Source organism: Emys orbicularis, chromosome 9, assembly GCF_028017835.1.
Source record: "Emys orbicularis isolate rEmyOrb1 chromosome 9, rEmyOrb1.hap1, whole genome shotgun sequence".
In the NCBI taxonomy this organism is placed as follows: domain Eukaryota; kingdom Metazoa; phylum Chordata; order Testudines; family Emydidae; genus Emys; species Emys orbicularis.
In genome coordinates, this window is record NC_088691.1 from 40,017,963 (window position 1) to 40,036,331 (window position 18,369).

The 18,369-nt window shown below is 50.7% G+C and overlaps 1 protein-coding gene across 1 annotated transcript in view; it reads right to left on the reverse strand.

The window, feature by feature from the left end:
• FRMPD3 (FERM and PDZ domain containing 3) overlaps positions 1-18,082 on the reverse strand; it is a 96,709-nt gene extending 78,627 nt beyond the window's left edge. The window contains exons 1-2 of the mRNA XM_065411031.1: positions 18,073-18,082; positions 9,220-9,287 (exon numbers count right to left, since the gene is read on the reverse strand). Of these exons, the coding sequence (XP_065267103.1) occupies positions 9,220-9,287; positions 18,073-18,082 (78 nt within the window). The remainder of the gene's footprint in view (positions 1-9,219; positions 9,288-18,072) is intronic.
• Between the last annotated feature and the right edge of the window lie 287 nt (positions 18,083-18,369).

The window sequence follows — 18,369 nt, forward strand, 5'->3', positions numbered from 1 at the left end:
TAGCTGAAGTTGCGTACCTTAGTTCGAATTGGGGGGTTAGTGTAGACCTGCCCAAAGAGCTGCTGCTCTGGGTCTGGGACAGCTGAAGGCAGTAGGGACCAGCAGCAGACCCACATCCTGCTTGTGACCCTGGGGCCCATAGCATTGGGAAGGGAGCTGCTGCGATGGCTGTAGTTTTGCACTTGCACTAACCAGGGCAGCCCAGGATCTGAAGCTCTGTGCAGAGAACAGCTGGAGCAGCTGCAGCTCTGATCTCTGCAGCAGCCAGAAGATGCCAGAAGCTGCAGTGCTCAGGGTCCGACAGCAGAAAATGCAAAGTTTTGAGCCTGAAGGCACTGTGGAATGCAGCCCTGGGCATGGCTGGGAAAGCTGGAAACATCGGCAGTTCCTGCCCAGTAACCACCAGATGTGCCCCAAACCTCTTCTATCAGGAGGACAAAAACCCCATGAGTTAAAAATTAAATTAAACATAGGGGTTTATTTTTATAATAAACCTCTTTAAAATTAAATTTCAAAATATGGCAACCTCTGTTAAAGCCTAAACTTATTATAATATATTAAAATCATTTAAATTAATTACAAAAAATACTATTAACTAGTACATGCTTGCTGCTAAGTTTTAAAGTAAGCCAGACCACTGAACTGGGGGAAGTCACTGGGTATGTCCCTGGAATTAGAGTTTTTTGAAGTGCTAAACCAGCTTTTGAGAACAGTATCCTCTTCTGCGGGTGCAGAGAGAATATTTTCTTAATTTCAGTTTATTCAACTAGTTCAGATGAATGACTAGTTCTTTCAAACCAACTCTGAATTGAAAAAGCAGGAAAGCTTGTTGTCCTCTTCCAATCTACAAACAACTAGTTGTGAGAGGAAGAGATCTACTAGTTCTAAAATCCTGAAGGACAGGGTCACCAGAAACAATCTGTTCAATTAATTCACTACAGATAATACTTCCTTTGTTTAATAAATCAGTTAGTTTTAAATGGAAAACAAAAACATGTTTTGATAAACTTTTTTCCCCTCTTATGTATCCAGCACTTAATATTTTTAATTGAATAAAACTACCTTAAGATGCTATTTTTGGTGTATTTTTAATTGACTTTGAATTTCCATCCAAACAGAGCTTGACACAAATCCCAAGTAAAAACTGAATCATCTAGTAAATGAGAAATGCATCATTCACCATTTTCTAACATAAAAGAATTCAAAAATTCAGAATCTAAATGAAGGTAAGCTATATAATTGCTTAAATAAGCATGTATAAATACAGTGTTTCCTCCTGGCTAGCAAAAAGCAGCACCATATTTAGGGTAAAGACTATTTTTAGTTGTAAACAACATGTTTTAATGGTCACCAGCTAGTCAGAATCAACCATTCTTTAGGAAAATAATTGAGTAAACAATGCAAAACATGATTAAAATAAATTATTTAAATCAAGGCTTCCTGCTTGCTGATTTAAATCATGGTTTAAACTTGTGATTTAAATTGCTTTGATTTAAAAATCAACCCATCCATACTTGGCAGAGCATTAAAGGATCTTACGATGAACACATCTGGTGTGTATAAGCAAGCTCTGTAGCCAGTCCATAGCTGGTATAGGACCATGAGAGAGAGCAAGGTCAGATCCTCCTGCTATATACTGAATGCCAAGCAAGAAACAACCGCCTTGCCTCATGCCATTCCTGATTCTGAACATTACCAGATCCATCACATGGGCTCGAATGGAGAAGGGCTTGGCATTTCTGTGCCTGCTGCCATGGACAGTGCCTAGAATGAGCCTTGGCTGTATTTTACACATCCTAAAAATTAACAAAGCTGATAGCGCAAGGCGGAATCCACATGTCCCTTCCCCAGCAGGGTGTCACGAAAGGAAAAGTGCTCTGTAATTGCAAGACTCTTCCTCATCGCCAGATCTGCGATAAAACTTCACAGTCTTCTAGCGCCTTCCATCCCGGAGGATCCAAAAGTGCTTTGCAGCTAGCACAATACCCTGAGCCTCGGACCACAAAATCCCCAAGCTCTTTACAGATGCTAATGAATTACACCGCCCTCCCTCGCAGGCCAGGTGGGGAAGGTGATAATCCTCCTTCACTGAAACACAGGCCTGGTCTACACTATGACTTTAATTCGGATTTAGCAGCGTTAAATCGAATTAACCCTGCACCCGTCCACACAGCGGAGCCATTTATTTCGAAATAAAGGGCTCTTAAAATCGATTTCTGTACTCCACCCCGACGAGCGGAGTAGCGCCAAAATCGATTTTGTCAATTCGAATTAGGGTTAGTGTGGCCGTAATTCGATGGTATTGGCCTCCGGGAGCTGTCCCAGAGTGCACCATTGTGACCGCTCTGGACAGCAATCTGAACTCGCATGCACTGGCCAGGTAGACAGGAAAAGCCCCAGGAAAATTTGAATTTCATTTCCTGTTTGCCCAGCGTGGAGAGCACAGGTGACCACAGATACCACAGATACCTCAGCTCATCAGCACAGGTAACCATGCAGGCTGATAATCGAAAAAGAGCACCAGCATGGACCGCACGGGAGGTACTGGATCTGATCGCTATATGGGGAGAGGATTCAGTGCTAGCAGAACTTCGTTCGAAAAGACGAAATGCCAAAACTTTTGAAAAAATCTCCAAGGGCATGATGGAGAGAGGCCACAATAGGGACTCAGATCAGTGCCGCGTGAAAGTCAAGGAGCTCAGACAAGCCTATCAAAAAACAAAGGAGGCAAACGGTCGCTCCGGGTCAGAGCCGCGGACATGCCGCTTCTACGCCGAGCTGCATGCAATTCTAGGGGGGGCCGCCACCACTACCCCACCTGTGACCGTGGATTCCAGGTCGGGGATAGTCTCATCAGCTACACCTGAGGATTCTGCGGATGGGGAAGAGGAGGAGGAGGAGGAGGAAGATGAGCTTGCAGAGAGCACCCAGAACTCCGTTCTCCCCAACAGCCAGGATCTTTTTCTCAGCCTGACTGAAGTACCCTCCCAAGCCTCCCAAGCTAGTAGCCAAGACCATGACCCCATGGAAGGGACCTCAGGTGAGTTTACCTTTTAAAATATAAAACATGGTTTAAAAGCAAGCGTTTTTTAATGATTAATTTGCCCTGAGGACTTGGGATGCATTCGCGGCCAGTACAGCTACTGGAAAAGTCTGTTAACGTGTCTGGGGATGGAGCAGAAATCCTCCAGGGACATCTCCATGAAGCTCTCCTGGAGGTACTCCAAAAGCCTTGCCACAAGGTTTCTGGGCAGTGCAGCCTTATTCCGTCCTCCATGGTAGGACACTTGACCACGCCATGCTTGCAGCAAGTAATCTGGTATCACTGCCTGACAAAGCCTGGCAGCGTATGGTCCCGGTGTTTGCTGGCATTCAAGCAACATCCATTCTTTATCTTGCTGTGTAATCCTCAGGAGAGTGATATCGCTCATGGTAACCTGGTTGAAATACGGGAACTTAATTAAGGGGACAGAGGTGGCCGTTCCTACTGGGCTGTTTGCCTGTGGCTGAAAAGAAATCCTTCCCTGCAGTTAGCCAAGCACGGGGGGGGGGGGGGGGGGGAATTGGCCCTGAGCTTTTCGCGTTTGGCTAGCAGGGATCTTCCCTGTTACCAGCCACGCGGTCGGGGGAGGGGTACATTGATCATCCCAGGGAATTCATGGCGGGAGGGGGGCGGGGGGGTTAGTTTGGTTTCTGCAGGGATCTTCCCTGATACCTGCCACGCGGTGGGGGGAGGGGTACATTGATCATCCCAGGGAATTCATGGCGGGAGGGGGGGCGGGGGGGCTAGTTTGGTTTCTGCAGGGATCTTCCCTGATACCTGCCACGCGGTGGGGGGAGGGATAAAGCGATCATCCCAGAGAATTGGATGGTGGGGGGGTTAGTTTGTTTTCTGCTGCTGAAGGTTAACAGGAAAACCGCAGCAGTCAACAGGCTTTGCTTGGTATGTGGGAAAGGAGGGCGCAGAAGCCGAAAGACAATGGCTTACCATGGCTGCCTGCAAGCTGAATTCTGTTGCCCGGACCTGCGTCTGTGATCTCTAACACCAAAGCCACAGGCACTCAATATTAAGATGGAAAATGCGACCTTGTACTGAAATCACATGTGCTATGTAATGTGAATAGTGTTTTTCACCATGAAAGAGTATAAGCATTGTTCTGTAAAATGTATCAGTTTAAAAACTTCTCTCCTTTTTTTCAACCCTCCCTCCAGCAGCTGCAAATTTTTCAAGCCTCCCTCTTCCGTCCCAAAGGCTATCTCAGATAAGGCGGCGTAGAAAGAGGACGCGAGACGACATGTTCACAGAAATAATGGAATCCACCCGCAATGAAAGAGCTCATTTGAATGAGTGGAAGGACACTGTATCTAAATTTAGGAAAGATGCCAGTGAACGTGAGGTCTTGAGGGACGCTCGAGATGAGAGGTGGCAGGCTGCAACGCTGGGGTTGCTGCGTGAGCAAACGGACATGCTCCGGCGTCTGGTGGAGCTTCAGGAACGGCAGCAGGAGGATGACAGAGTGCCGCTGCAGCCGCTGTATAACCTCCCTCCCCCCTCACCATGTTCCATATCCCCCTCACCCAGACGTGTAAGAACGCGGGGGGGGAGGCTCCGTGCACCCTCCCACTCCACCCCAGTGGACAGCCCAACCAAAAGGCTGTCATTATATTGAATTTATTCAGTGGCCTTTTACTTCCCTCCTATCCTCCTCCCAAACCTCACCCAGATTACCTTCTTGGTTCTCTCCCTATGTTTATAATCACTTAATAAAGAATACATGATTTTTAAACGATAGTGACTTTATTTCCTTTGAAAGAAAGCTGGGGGAAGGGGGAGGCTGGGTTGCTTACAGAGAATGAATGAGTCAATAAAGGGGGCTGGTTTTCATGAAGGGAGAAACAAACAGAAATTTCACACTGTAGCCTGGCCAGTCATGAAACTGGTTTTCAAAGCTTCTCTGATGCACAGCGCTTCCTGGTGTGTTCTTCTAATCGCCCTGGTGTCTGGCTGCGCGTAATCAGCAGCCAGGCGATTTGCCTCAGCCTCCCACCCTGCCATAAAGGTCTCCCCCTTACTTTCACAGAGATTGTGGAGCACACAGCAAGCAGAAATAACAATGGGGAGATTTCTTTGGCTGAGGTCAGAGCGAGTTAGTAGCGATTGCCAGCGACCTTTTAAACGGCCAAATGCACATTCTACCACCATTCTGCACTTGCTCAGCCTGTAGTTAAACAGCTCCTGACTCCTGTCCAGGCTGCCTGTGTATGGCTTCATGAGCCATGGCATTAAGGGGTAGGCTGGGTCTCCAAGAATAACTATTGGCATTTCAACATCCCCAACGGTCATTTTCTGGTCCGGGAAGTAAGTCCCTTGCTGCAGCCCTTTAAACAGAGTAGTGTTCCTGAAGACGCGAGCATCATGAACCCTTCCCGGCCAGCCCGCGTTGATGTTGGTGAAACGTCCCTTGTGATCCACAAGTGCTTGCAGCACCATTGAAAAGTACCCCTTGCGGTTTATGTACTGGGTACCCTGGTGCTCCGGTGCCAAGATAGGGATGTGGGTTCCATCTATCGCCCCACCACAGTTAGGGAATCCCATTGCAGCAAAGCCATCCACTATGACCTGCACATCTCCCAGAGTCACTAGCTTGTGTAGCAGCACCTCAGTGATTGCTTTGGCTACTTGCATCACAGCAGCCCCCACAGTAGATTTGCCCACTCCAAATTGATTCCCGACTGACCGGTAGCTGTCTGGCGTTGCAAGCTTCCACAGGGCTATTGCCACTCGCTTCTCAACTGTGAGGGCTGCTCTCATCCTGGTATTCTGGCGCTTCAGGGCAGGGGAAAGCAAGTCACAAAGTTCCATGAGAGTGCCCTTACGCATGCGAAAGTTCCGCAGCCACTGGGAATCGTCCCACACCTGCAACACTATGCGGTCCCACCAGTCTGTGCTTGTTTCCCGGGCCCAGAATCGGCATTCCATGCCTATAACCTGCCCCATTAACAGCATGATCTCCAAAGCACCGGGTCCCGCGGTTTGATAGAATTCCATGTCCATATCCTCATCACTCTCGTCGCCGCGCTGCTGTAGCCTGCTCCTCGCCGCCTGGTTTTCCAGGTTCTTGTTCAGCATAAACTGCACGATAAGGCGCGAGGTATTTACAATGTTCATGACTGCTGTCTTGAGCTGAGCGGGCTCCATGCTTGCCGTGGTATGGCGTCTGCACTGTTCACCCAGGAAAAAGGCGCGAAACGGTTGTCTGCCGTTGCTTCCTGGAGAGGGGGGAGGATATACCCAGAACCACCCGCGAAAATGTTTTTGGCCCCATCATGCATTGGGATCTCAACCCAGAATTCCAATGGGCGGAGGAGACTGCGGGAACTATGGGATAGCTACCCACAGTGCAACGCTCCAGAAATCGACGCTAGCCCCGGTACATGGACGCACTCCGCCGAATTAATGTGCTTAGTGTGGCCGCATACAATCGAATTTATACAATCTGTTTCCCAAATTCGAATTATATAAATTCGGATTAATCTCGTAGTGTAGACATACCCACAGATGAGTGACTTGTGGAAGCTCACACAGTGGTTCAGCGTTAAAGCCAGGACCTAGAGTCTCATCTCAGGTGCACTGGTGTAAATCCACAACAGCTCCATTCCAGGCAACAGAATTACCCTGCTGTAAGCGAAATCAGCCTCCAGCCCCAGCAATCCTTGCAACAGGCATCTCAAGGACAGGAAGGCTACAGCCAGGCAGACAACATACTAACAGCACCTGACACAGCAGAGGGGTGAGGAGGCGGCCAGGGACAAGGGACCAAATCACTCCTCTCGCAAGAAGCGTCTGGAATTGTAACCACTGCTGCAGAGTGGATCAGGACGGAGGTCTCAGCCCAGAGACATGCACACAGTAAAGTGCACCACACTCAGTGTCCCTGCCTCGGCTGGCACAGAGCCAAGTCGACCCCAGGTGTGTGGAGATTTCAAAGCGGATGCATTGGGCACGGCCATCACTTAGCGCACTCTAGCTAGCCTCTACTGCCTTCAGCTCTCCACCTGCTCGCCACCCCCAAAGAGTCACCACTCTAGCAGGAGGTCACAACCATTGACAGTCAGCGAAGACCCGAGAAACACAGCTCCTTATCTGAGTGCATGAGACATACAGGGGCCTTTCATATCCCCCTCCAACATGTTCCCGAGCCCCGCATTCAAACGCCGAGCTGTATTTCCTGCTCAGTCAGAGGGCAGCACGGCTGAGGACAGACACTTCCCAGTTATGGAGATCAGTGAACCCCCAGAGCCAACCCTGGCAACTTCCCTACCTCGCCTGGGGTGGTGAACCACCCACAACAGTCAGTGTATGCTGGAGCGGAGTAGGAGTCTAGTCCTTTCATTCAGGGTGCTAGGAGAAGGGGGAGGAACTGCTGCTCCTGCTGGAATCGTTTGCAGGAGGGAGATGTTAAGTAGCTTACTGAAATACACACCTGGCAAAACTATCCCAAAACCCCCCTGCTGTAACAGCAGGGACACGGGAAAAATCACAGAAGCTGAATCACAAGCAAGGCAACTTTAGGGGCTGGGCAAGTCTTTCTGCATTCTGCAAAACTGCAAATTCCAAGCTTTAATTACACATCTGTTCTGCGGCCATCCGTGCAAACAGATGTGCTGCTACCCTGTTAATGCAGCCTTGCAGTAAACTATCCCTAGGCCAATAGCAGCAGTAAAGGGGAACCCAACCCTCCACACCCCATCCACTGAATTAGGTGTGAATTTCAGAGATGATTTGAAATGTACCAGTTATTAAGCATGGGCAATTCTCCCCTCCTACCCTTTAAAACATATGAAGTTAAATGCAAACAACTCCATGAATCTAATATTAAAAAAAAAAAAAAATCACACAAAGGCAGTAAAGGAGGTAAATTAACACAGCCAAGCTGCTCATGTGGAGCACTCTCTACACCCATTTTCTTGGTTAAATGGGTAGCTCATTACAGGCTCAATCGTGTCCAGACTTAGGAGCAACCCAAGTGGGAGATTGACTCTTTTGCTGTTCCTGTTGCAGGACAAATACCATAAATATGTTCTACTAGAGCTGGGAATTTTCAGCAGGGACTGACAAGGCCTCACTCAAACACTTCCGTGTGGGATTTTGAGGCATTGTTTTAAAGGCACTTTCTCCACCACCACCACCACCACCCCCCAACTGCCACAAACTTCCTCTGTGACCTCGGGCAAGTGACTTAGGTGCTTACATCCCTTTGTGAATCTCTCTCTAACTGCCGCTTTAGGCGCCTACGTCCAAAATTCTGATCCTCAGAACCCCCTGTTCAGCTGCCACCTAACCTTCTAGGCACCCAAGTTTCTGCCAATAGTGTCTCCTAGACATTAAAAAACAACAACAAAAAATCTGCCAGCAAGCACGTGCACAGCCTCAGCGCCTGTCTTGCCTGCTGGGCCCAGCCTAGTGGAAACTCCCCCACCTCCCCACACACCAGGCCCTGCACAGACACAGCCAGAGGAGGAGTTGCCCCGTCCCAACCTTTTGCTCAGTGGGTAGAGCACTCACCCAGGCAGGAGATGGGGGTTCAACCCCACCCTCCTTCTGCCTGATTCAGACCAGGGATTTGAACCCTTGGCCCCACCCCCTCAGGAGGTGCCCTAGCCCCTGGGCTAAGGGATATTGTAGGGAGGGGGTCTCAATCTGCACTAGTGAAGCTGTCCCACTTTGCATAAGTAGCTGAATATTCATTGGACCAGAGGGTGAGATGGACCAGTGGTTAGGGTGTGGGAGGCCCCGTCCCAGTGATTTAGTCATTTGTACAGAATGGAACGACTTCAGCAGGAGATGTTCAGAGACAGTGGTTAGGGCCCTCTCCTGACTTAACACCCCCCCACCCCCCAGCATTTCCTATTGGCTAGTGTAGGCAGCTCCCCATTCCACATTTAGCTTCTGTGGATCCCAGTTAGAGACCTCTCCCCTGCCCCACGTACTGTGGGGCCCAGCTCGAGGCTGTGGATTCCATGAGGTTGTAGGGTACCTAAAGCTGGCCTCAAGGTTGCAGTGCCTAGGTCCCCTTTGTTAATCTCGCACTTTGCCTTTCACTGCCTCAGTGATCTGCCTGTAAAAGTGGAAATACAGCACTACCCTACCTCACACAGGCCCACACCCTCTCAGGTACACAAGTGCCTAACACCCCTGGGAGTTAGGGCCCTACATACCTTTGAGATCCGGGCTTCAGATACTACCGTCATGGGGGGCTGAATCAGTACCTTCGAAAGACAACACGCTGGATAAAAGAGAAGCAATACATAAGAGGATTATCAGAGATAAGAAGCAATACAATTTTGCACCACTTTGCATCTACTTTCCTTGCTTATTCGCTTGACATTTTAGCTGCATAGTGTGTGCTCTGCGTGTAATGTATTCCATAAAGCGTACCGGCCTTGCGCTGTCGTTCAGTTAAGGCTGCTGCTGAACCTCTCAGCTTTGGCATTTCCTGACTTCTGTGATTTTTAACCTGTGCAACCTTCGTGTTGCATCAACGTGGCTTTTTGGCTTTATGTGAAATAAACACCGCGTGCCACATCCTCAGCTAACCAGGGTTAGCACCATTGACTTCAGAGCTGTGCTGATCCGACATTAGGTTCACTTTCCCCTTGTCACTGCAGTTAAGGGAAACTTTAGCCTAAATATCTCTACCCTTGATTCATGCTAGCGTTCAGCAAATACATACAAGGAATCAGTTACTTTGCTGTCTGCTCCAAACGAAGGGCTAATGAGATCATTTGCTTTTAGCCCTGTCACCCCTGCATAAGGGCTGGTGCGTATCTGGGTGGAATTGTATCTCAGAATCACTGTTCTCCGCACCTCCTTTGCTCCTGGATGGTTGTAAGCTGCTAACTGCACTGACCAGTAACAGTTCATTACTCCGCTATTCTTCGTTGGCTCAGCTACACAGGCTGGTGCATTGGGGTAGAATCAAGGCCCTTCCAGAGCCCTCCCCAGCCCCCACTTGCATGGAGGATGGGTGGAAATTCTGGCCAAGCAGCTCCTGCTTTTTTCACCATGCTGCACTGGTGATCCAGAAAGGTCAGGTGGGGATGGTGGTGAATCTAACTCCCTCTTGAACTCCTAGGGCAGTTGCATAGGGTCAGACCATGATCATCCCCCAAAACCATCCCATTGATTTCATGGGGTCATTAAGCTAATGTGGATGGTCTCAGGAAGGAAGCCCTTGTCACAGACAGGTTTGTCCCTAGGGAGGGATTGGACAGTCCCAAAGGCATTATTATTAATTATTATTATTATTATATTATTGCCCTTGGAGAGGGTGCTGGGCAAGGTAACGGATAACCATATCTGGAAACGTGAGTCACATGGATCTGAGACACCATGTGACAGCTCCAGACTCTTGGTCAGAAAGGGAGTTAGACTCCCATTTTGTATTTATCGTGGTTTGGGAAGGAGTAGCCTACGAGCTGCTAGCAAGAGATCCCATTCCAGAGTTCCTGTGCCACTGGTGATATCCAAGGGGAGGCAGATTACTGACTATGGTTGTTGGGTGCTGGATGAAAGGAGTCACATGGAGCTGGTGTGGGATGACAACAGACTGGGCACCTGAGTGAGCGCCCGCTACTGGATATACAAAGGCTGAGGCTGCTGGGAGAACAGGATTTTCCTATAAAGCCCAGAGACATCCCATCCTGGAGCTGGGCGTGGCTTGACCTGGCAGCATGAAGGACAGCTGGGGTAGGGAGTGTTAGGCAGACACTGTTTCTGAGCAGAAGGACCCTCCTATCTTTCTTGCCACACTAAAGCCAGGACCTCCATAGTAGCCTCACTCACACATACTGTCGCTCTGGCCGTACTTTGAGCCATGCTGGTCTGAGGCACATGTGGGCTCAGCCAGGGCTCTCCCTCGCTATGCTTGAGCCAGCCTGGCTTGGGATGGGGGGCGAGCCTGCCAGAAGCACTGGGCAAGATAAACCTGACCTACGGCAACGAGGGCTCAGGAAACAGGCAAAACACAAAACACTTGGTCACCGTGAGGGGACTCACGGGATCCCAGCTAACAGTGCCTCAAGGCCAGCAGCTGCAATTGGGAGGCACACAGAGTCTGAGGACATGAGGGAGCTAGGCCTGGTCTCACCAGGCTTCAGGAACCGATGCTGCACAGAGTAGGGGAGAGAGCAGGGTTTAATCTCCCTAGGACTGCCACCATATCGCCTAGCTCCAGGCCAGCTGCTGCCAGGGCCGGCTCTAGGCACCAGCTAAACAAGCTGGTGCTTGGGGCGGCACATTTTTAGGGGCGGCATGGCCGGCGCCAGAATGCCGCCCCTAAAAATGTGCCCCGGCTGCCCTCGCTCACCTCCGCTGCCGCTCGCGCGCCGCTACTCACCCTCCCTCCCGCCGCTACTCACCCTCAAACCTGGGAGGGAGGGGGAGATTCCGAGCGGCCGCGGCGCGTGAAACAGCTGTTTCGCGCGCCGCTGCTCCCCCTCCCTCCCAGGCTCTCAAGCCTGGGAGGGAGGGGGAGAAGCGGCGCCCGCGCCGCGGCCACTCGGAGTCTCCCCCTCCCTCCCAGGCTCTCAAACCTGGCAGGGAGGGGGAGATCCCGAGCGGCCGCGGCACGCGAAACAGCCGTTTCGCGCGCCGCTGCTCCCCCTCCCTCCTAGGCTTGAGAGCCTGCGGGGAGGAGGCAGGGATGGGGATTTGGGGAAGGGGCGGAGTTGAGGTGGGGCCGGGGGTGGGGCAATTAAAAAACGAAGGGGGGGGGCGGCCAAAATTGTTTTTGCTTTGGGCGGCAAAAATCCTAGAGCCGGCCCTGGCTGCTGCCTCACTCACGTTGAATCTCCCAGGCTGGTTCAGTTACTGCAGTAACTCAGACCTCCAGCTAACTTGCTAAAAGAAGAGCCCGCTCTTTCCAGGGTATCCAAGTCTAAGATGCAGGAGTCTCCTGGCTCAGGCTGGGCACAGCCACTCCATCTCGAGGTCACCGTGCCCTACAGATTTCAGACAACCTTCAGCTCACCCTCTAAGCTCTCCTCAGTCACTGCCTGCTCTCAATCATATAGCAACTCCCAGGGCTTCCTTCCTGCACTCTGCCTTTAACTCTACAGGCCTCTGTTTTAGCTCCACCCCAGCACCTGACTTAGCCACATGACCTGCCTATCATGTGACTTTGCTCATTTCCTCCACCTGGGTAGGTGAGCTAAGTATCACAGGTGGGGCCAGGGGTGGCTCCAGGCACCAGCGCACCAAGCACGTGCCTGGGGCAGCAAGCCGCGGGGGGCGGCCTGCCGGTCGCTGTGAGGGCAGCAGTCAGGCAGCCTTCGGTGGCATGCCTGCGGGAGGTCCGCCGGTCCCGCAGCTTTGGCGGTGGGTACATTGAAGGCGCAGGACCGGCGGACCTCCTGCAGGCATGCCGCCGAATCCACGTTACCAGCGGACCTCCAGCAGGTGCACCGCCGAAGGCTGCCTCACTGCTATGCTTGGGGCGGCAAAATACATAGAGCCGCCCCTGGGTGGGGCAAGAGTCATCTCCTCTTAAAGGGCCAGCCACCCTGCCACAGGGACTCTGGTCGGTGGCCTCGTATCAAATGTCACCGTGATGGAGATTCACTGTCCACACTAGTGAAGGGGCTTCCAAAAATGGAGGACATGATTTTGACAAGGATGATCCAGCTCAGGCAGCATTACTGTATGCAAAGGGTAATGAGCATTGCCGGGGACAGCAACTGAGGTGGCGAGCGCAGACACACCCAGCCTGTGGGGAGAAGGAGGGGGGCTGAGAGGTTTTTGTAGCTAGTGCTAGCTGAACAGAGCAGGCATGAGTAAGTACAATACATGCCTGAGGTCACAAGGGGGAGCTTGAGGCCAGACTCAGCACCTAGAGAGGACCATTCACTGCTTAAAGAAAGAATCATCATTAAACCCCCTGGTGGTTTTCTTGCTTCAGCCAAAATACAAGAGAGGAGCACAACGTGGCTTCACGCTGGGCCGGATGAGGGCATTGCAGCCTAGCTGGGGTGTGCGGTGACCCAGCGGGGCATGCTGGATTAGCTGTCAAAATGTCATTTTCTTATCACTAAGAACCACACCCCCAATGCCTTTGCAAAACACCAGACCCATGTGCTCCCTTCACTTCTACTGAAAACTTGAACCTCCCTGCACAATCCTGACCTCACCCCAGCAGCCCTCCTTACACTGCCCTTGGGGAGTGTCTGGGTACAGACCGGACTAATATACTATGTTTATCCAGCACCTTTCACCCCAAAGCACAGGTCGGTTTTATGAAGCCAGAACTGGAATTGGCTAGCACCCCTCCTATTACAGAGAGCACCAGTGGATTTAGAAGTATGTCTACACTGCAATGTGTAGGGCTCAGACTCAGGCTCAAGGCTAGCGAGCACAAGTGGGCAGAATCTTGGTTTGACAGCTTAACCAAAAAGCAGCGCCGTGTCCTCTGATACTAGCTTTACTATCAGCTGTGCTATTGCTCCTATTGAGGCTTAACAACTACAGGATATTGTATTTAACATTACAATAAGGACGGCCTGATGTAAACATCAGAGAGGAATAAATTTGCCTCCTCATGGAGGAGAAGGACGGCTGGGTCTCAAGAGACTTGGGTTCAATTCTCTGCTCCGGCTGTGCAAGCACATCACTTGGGAAACTGAGGCACAGAGAGGCTATCTGTAAAATGGGATATTAGCACCTCCCTCACAGGGCTGCTGTGAGGATAAATACAGTGCAAAGATTGTGAGGTGCTCAGATACCATGGCGTTGTGGGCTCTATACGCTACAGTCTGTTCTGTCCCCTGCAGTCCAGAGCCCTGCTTCCAAAATGGTACATGAACTTTGATCTCTGCAGCCCGATCCCTCACCCAGCAATGACAGCGCCATGCACCAATTTACTACTCACTGATCTTCCCCCGGCCCCCAGCAGGCAGATGTCCCAGGCTTTCTTTAAGGCAAGCCAGGCTCTGTGACCTGGCAACCCAGGAATAATTAGTGACCCCAGCTGACAGTTTTAGGGAGGTTTAATTATAATAACTGATCCGAGCTGTGGGAAGCAGCAGTAGTTGGGGAACGCTGCTGGAGAGCTAGGGCTGTGCTCCTTTGAGAAGTGGTCCAATAAGCCTTTGAGAAATGACCTGACAGCTTAGAAAGTGCAGTTCGAGTTACAAGGGCCTGGGAAGGCCATGACATGAAGGGCAAAGAGCTAGAGAAGTAGCCAGGGAGGCTGAAGCTTCATGTTTAGCTGTGGATAACTGAAGACAGCCCACAGGGAGAAAGAACTGTGGTTGGCTGCTGGGAGACCGGGAAGAGAAAAGCAGGGATCGAAATGGCAAAGCACTCAAGACTATGGCTAGCTACAGGAGGTTCAGTGGCACAGCTGTCGTGCTGCAGGAGTGCCAATGTAGAGTAGATGCTTCCTCCATCAATGGAAGAGGTTTTTCTATCAATGGAGGTAATTCACCTCTCTGAGAGGCAGTGTCAGGCTCCTGACACTGGCTGTCAGGACCAAGGATCAGAGCAGGGTCAAACCTGAGGCTGAGAGGAGCAGAGGAGTTCATAGTCAGGTTCCAGGCCAGGGTCAATGCCAAGGGTCAGAGTCTGAGTCAGGTTTCTGGGTCCAGGTCAGGAGGCAAAGTCCAAATCAAGCCAAGGTCACAGCCAGGAGCTCAAGAGCAGTAATAGCCATGGCAACTACAGATCCACACGGTTGCCTAGAATGCCCCTTGGGTTTACATAGGGCTGGGAGCTGACCAGGAGCCATGAGGCTGCTGCCTGTCAGACCTCTTCAGGCAGGACTTCCCATGGGCTGTGTCAGTGGGTCATGGGCAGTGGAGTGCAAGCTTCCTACAGCCGCTGCGGGGTGGTAGTATGGGGATGTCTGCTGCCGAGCAGTGCTGCTAGCCTGGTTTCTAGACCTCCTGGGCCTTGCAGGGTTGCAGCATTCCCTGTGGATGAAGAATCTACTTTACTTGCCATGATGGGGAAGATGGGACTCATGGGTCTAACTCTCTCCTGGCTATGTGCACGTAGGCAACGCCCCTTAATGCGGAATGGAGTTCACATGTGTGTGAGTTGAAAGAGGAGTGCAGAGAGGGTAAAGATGGAGGTGCTACCCACACAGCTGGGGGAGCGGGCCCCAGGCATTAAAAGCCAAGCGGTGGCATTAGGAATTGTCTTTCCTGCCTGACACATTCATTTTTTGTCAGCTTTTGTGCAACTGACTCAGTAACTTCAGTCGTAGAAGCCTCTGAGCCAGGTCCCTGCGCAGACTGCCTCAGAAGGGCGGAGAGGAGCGGGCAGTGTGACCTGTGAAGTGGGAAGCCTTTGATGAGATTGGGGGGGAGAGGGGTTGTCAGCTTCTGTGTAGCTCCAAGGGCAAGAGCACATGGGACGAGTCTATGGCTCAGGTTTTCCCTGCACAGAAGCTGCTTGATATTATGCCATCTATGGGACATGGCCCTAAATTGGGTGCCTGGGGAGAATTCTCTGGTGCACAATGCCAGTGTCGTCACTCCCTTCCCAGGATTTCCATGCACCCTGGCTGTCACAACAGTCCATTGGGGCCACTGACAGCAGCTTCCTTCAGGCTAGTTTATGTGATGCCAGGGGTCAACTGGCACGCTGCTGGATAAAGAGCATATCTGCCAAGTTTTGTGCTGCTCCACGTATGACATTCTATGCAAATTACTGCATGATCTTATTTGCACATAATTTTCACCAGGCCATAAACACAATCTATCCTGAGCAGTGGCGGAAGTAGTACATGGAGCCGTACAAAATTAGGCAGTTGTGGCTTGGATAGTTGAGCGCTTGAAGGTGGAGCTGGGGATGGGGGGAGTCTGAGTTGGAAACTGGGGAGAGGTGGGTGGGTCGGTGCTGGGGGCTCATGAGGTTACTGAGGCTGCTGAGAGGCAGGGAGCTCCTATGGTAGATGGCGCTGGGGCTCCTGGTGGGCAGCGGGTTCCTGGTTCTCTCAGGTGTAACTAAAAATAGACATATATACCTGTGAAATGCATGCCATTGATTGTGTAATGCTAGCTGCCTCACCTGCTTTCTGCCCACTAATCCATCCCCCCACCTTTTGCCCGAACGTTCCAAACCCATGCGCAGCTTCCAAACTTCCTGTGGGAGAAAGTTTTCCTCCTTTCAGGACTGGCGATATTCAGTCCTGCACTAGGTATTCAGACCTTAATCACCTGAAGGACCCAGGAGGGATCAATGAAGTTTAGTTAAGGTCCTGAAAGATTCCCACCTCAACTGCCTGGACCTTAGTGAACCTAGCTCAGAAAGAAGAGGGGTTGGGCTGAACTTGTGACTCACAGCTGGGATTCCAACTCTTCCCAGCCTGATACATAGGCACTAACCTGTCCCCTCTCCCTGTCTGGTGTCTACAGCTGTATGGGGATGATCTAGGAGGGCAGAGACACATGATCCTCACTTTTCAGCACGGTCAGAAACAACAGTAATGGTTCTGCAGCAGGGGAAAGTTTATTAAAGACTAACTCTGGCAATGGAACAAGCTGCCAATGGAGGCTGAGGGATGCCCTTTATTGGCTATACCCCAGGCTAGAATAAACTTCCATGAAATGAGGCAGCGTGGCACAGGAATGGTGCAAAACACCACCATTGACAATAGCGACACATTGGTCTGGGACTAGCAGGAAGGGTGATCGAGGACACTTATCAGGATCACACGTTCCTACGGCTAATGAGAGAGCCCACTGTTATGTTAGGACTGAAGAAAAAGCCCAATCCCAGAGGGCTAGAAACCCTCCTACTTCAGAACACAAACCAACCTCTAACTATTGGGAGGTAGGATGCAACCTCCCCCATGAGCAGCTTATTTCGTAAGGCCTGGATTCAGCAAAGCATGTAAGCATGTGCTTATCCCATTGAAGTCAAATGGTACTTGAGCATGGGCTTGAGTGCTTTGCTAAATCAGGGCCCTAGTCACTCACATGGCATTTCTTGTACCCTCCTTTGAAGTAGCTGGTATGGCCACTGTCAGAGATGGGATGTTATCGGTCAGATGGCATAGCAATGCCTATCGCTGAATCGGTCCTGCCACGATGCCGGGGGATGGACACAGAGCCACACTAGGTGGCTGGAGGATCTCTTTCAGACTCAACAGTTCTGATTTTGATTGGCTTTCCTTTTAAGAGACAAATTATTAATCCATTATTGTTGCCTGACTTGTGTTCAGCTCATCGCGGGGAGTAGACCGAGTGGGAAGATTCCTGGTCCTCAAGGATGTTACTGTACAGACTTTTTCAGACAGGAAAAATACTGAGCTTCTTTTGCGCCGTCCTCCAGCCTTCTCCTCCCTCCCCTCCCCTGCTCAGAAAAATTATGGGGAGGGAGTCAACTGGGAAATGAACACCAAGGGGGATGCTTAACTACCTGATCAGCTCAGACTGATTTGCAGAGCAGGAATTTATTACTGCATATAAACTTCAGAGAGTAGTTAAATAAGGGGAGTGAGAGTTATAGATCGTTTATATGCTATTATTGTGAGGGTGCAATCTGTCTGAATTCCTTCACAAATGGCAGGCTGGTCCCTCTCGCCTGGTGCGCCAACGCCTTTTATAACAGCCTTAAAATTCAATCAAACTTTCTCTTTGGGTTTTTCCAAATCTTGGCTTTTATTCCAGATTTATGAGTACACATTTGCTAGGCTGACGGTCTTTTATAGGTTTTAAACCCATAAAGGATCAAAGTGGTCATCTAATCTGACACCTTGCACAACACTGGCCACGGAAATTCCTCCAGTGATTGCTGCCTCTAGACAACATGTGGTGGCTGAGCTACACAGATACTTTAGACATATCCAGTCTGAATTAACTATTCCAAATAATGGAGAACTTCCCACCTCCCTTGGGAATATGGACCAGTGGCTAGTTAATTACCCCTCACTGTTAAAACCTGGGATCTTATTTCCAGTTTGAACTTCGGTGACTCCACCTTCCAGCCATTGGATCTTGTTCTGTCTTTGGCTGCTATATTAAAGAGCCCTCTAGTATCAAATGCCTTCTCCCAGTGTAGGTACTTACAGATCACCATTCAATCTCCTCTGGGGAGGGCAGTAGGCTCAGGAAGTAGCCTAGCCCCTACAGCCGATTCCTCCTTGGGACGATGGGAGGGACTGCCAGAATCAGCCTCGGGCATGGACCCTTCCTCTTGGTCCCTGCCTGGCCTCCAGCTCACTTGCAGGTCCAGCCTGGATGCAGAAAGGGCCATTGACATCAATGGGCTTTGAATTGGGCCCAAAACAAACAGAGCATACATACAGCGGTACCACATGGCAGTGAGCTTGTCCCCATTCTTCCCCAAGGGGACTGTGTCACCAC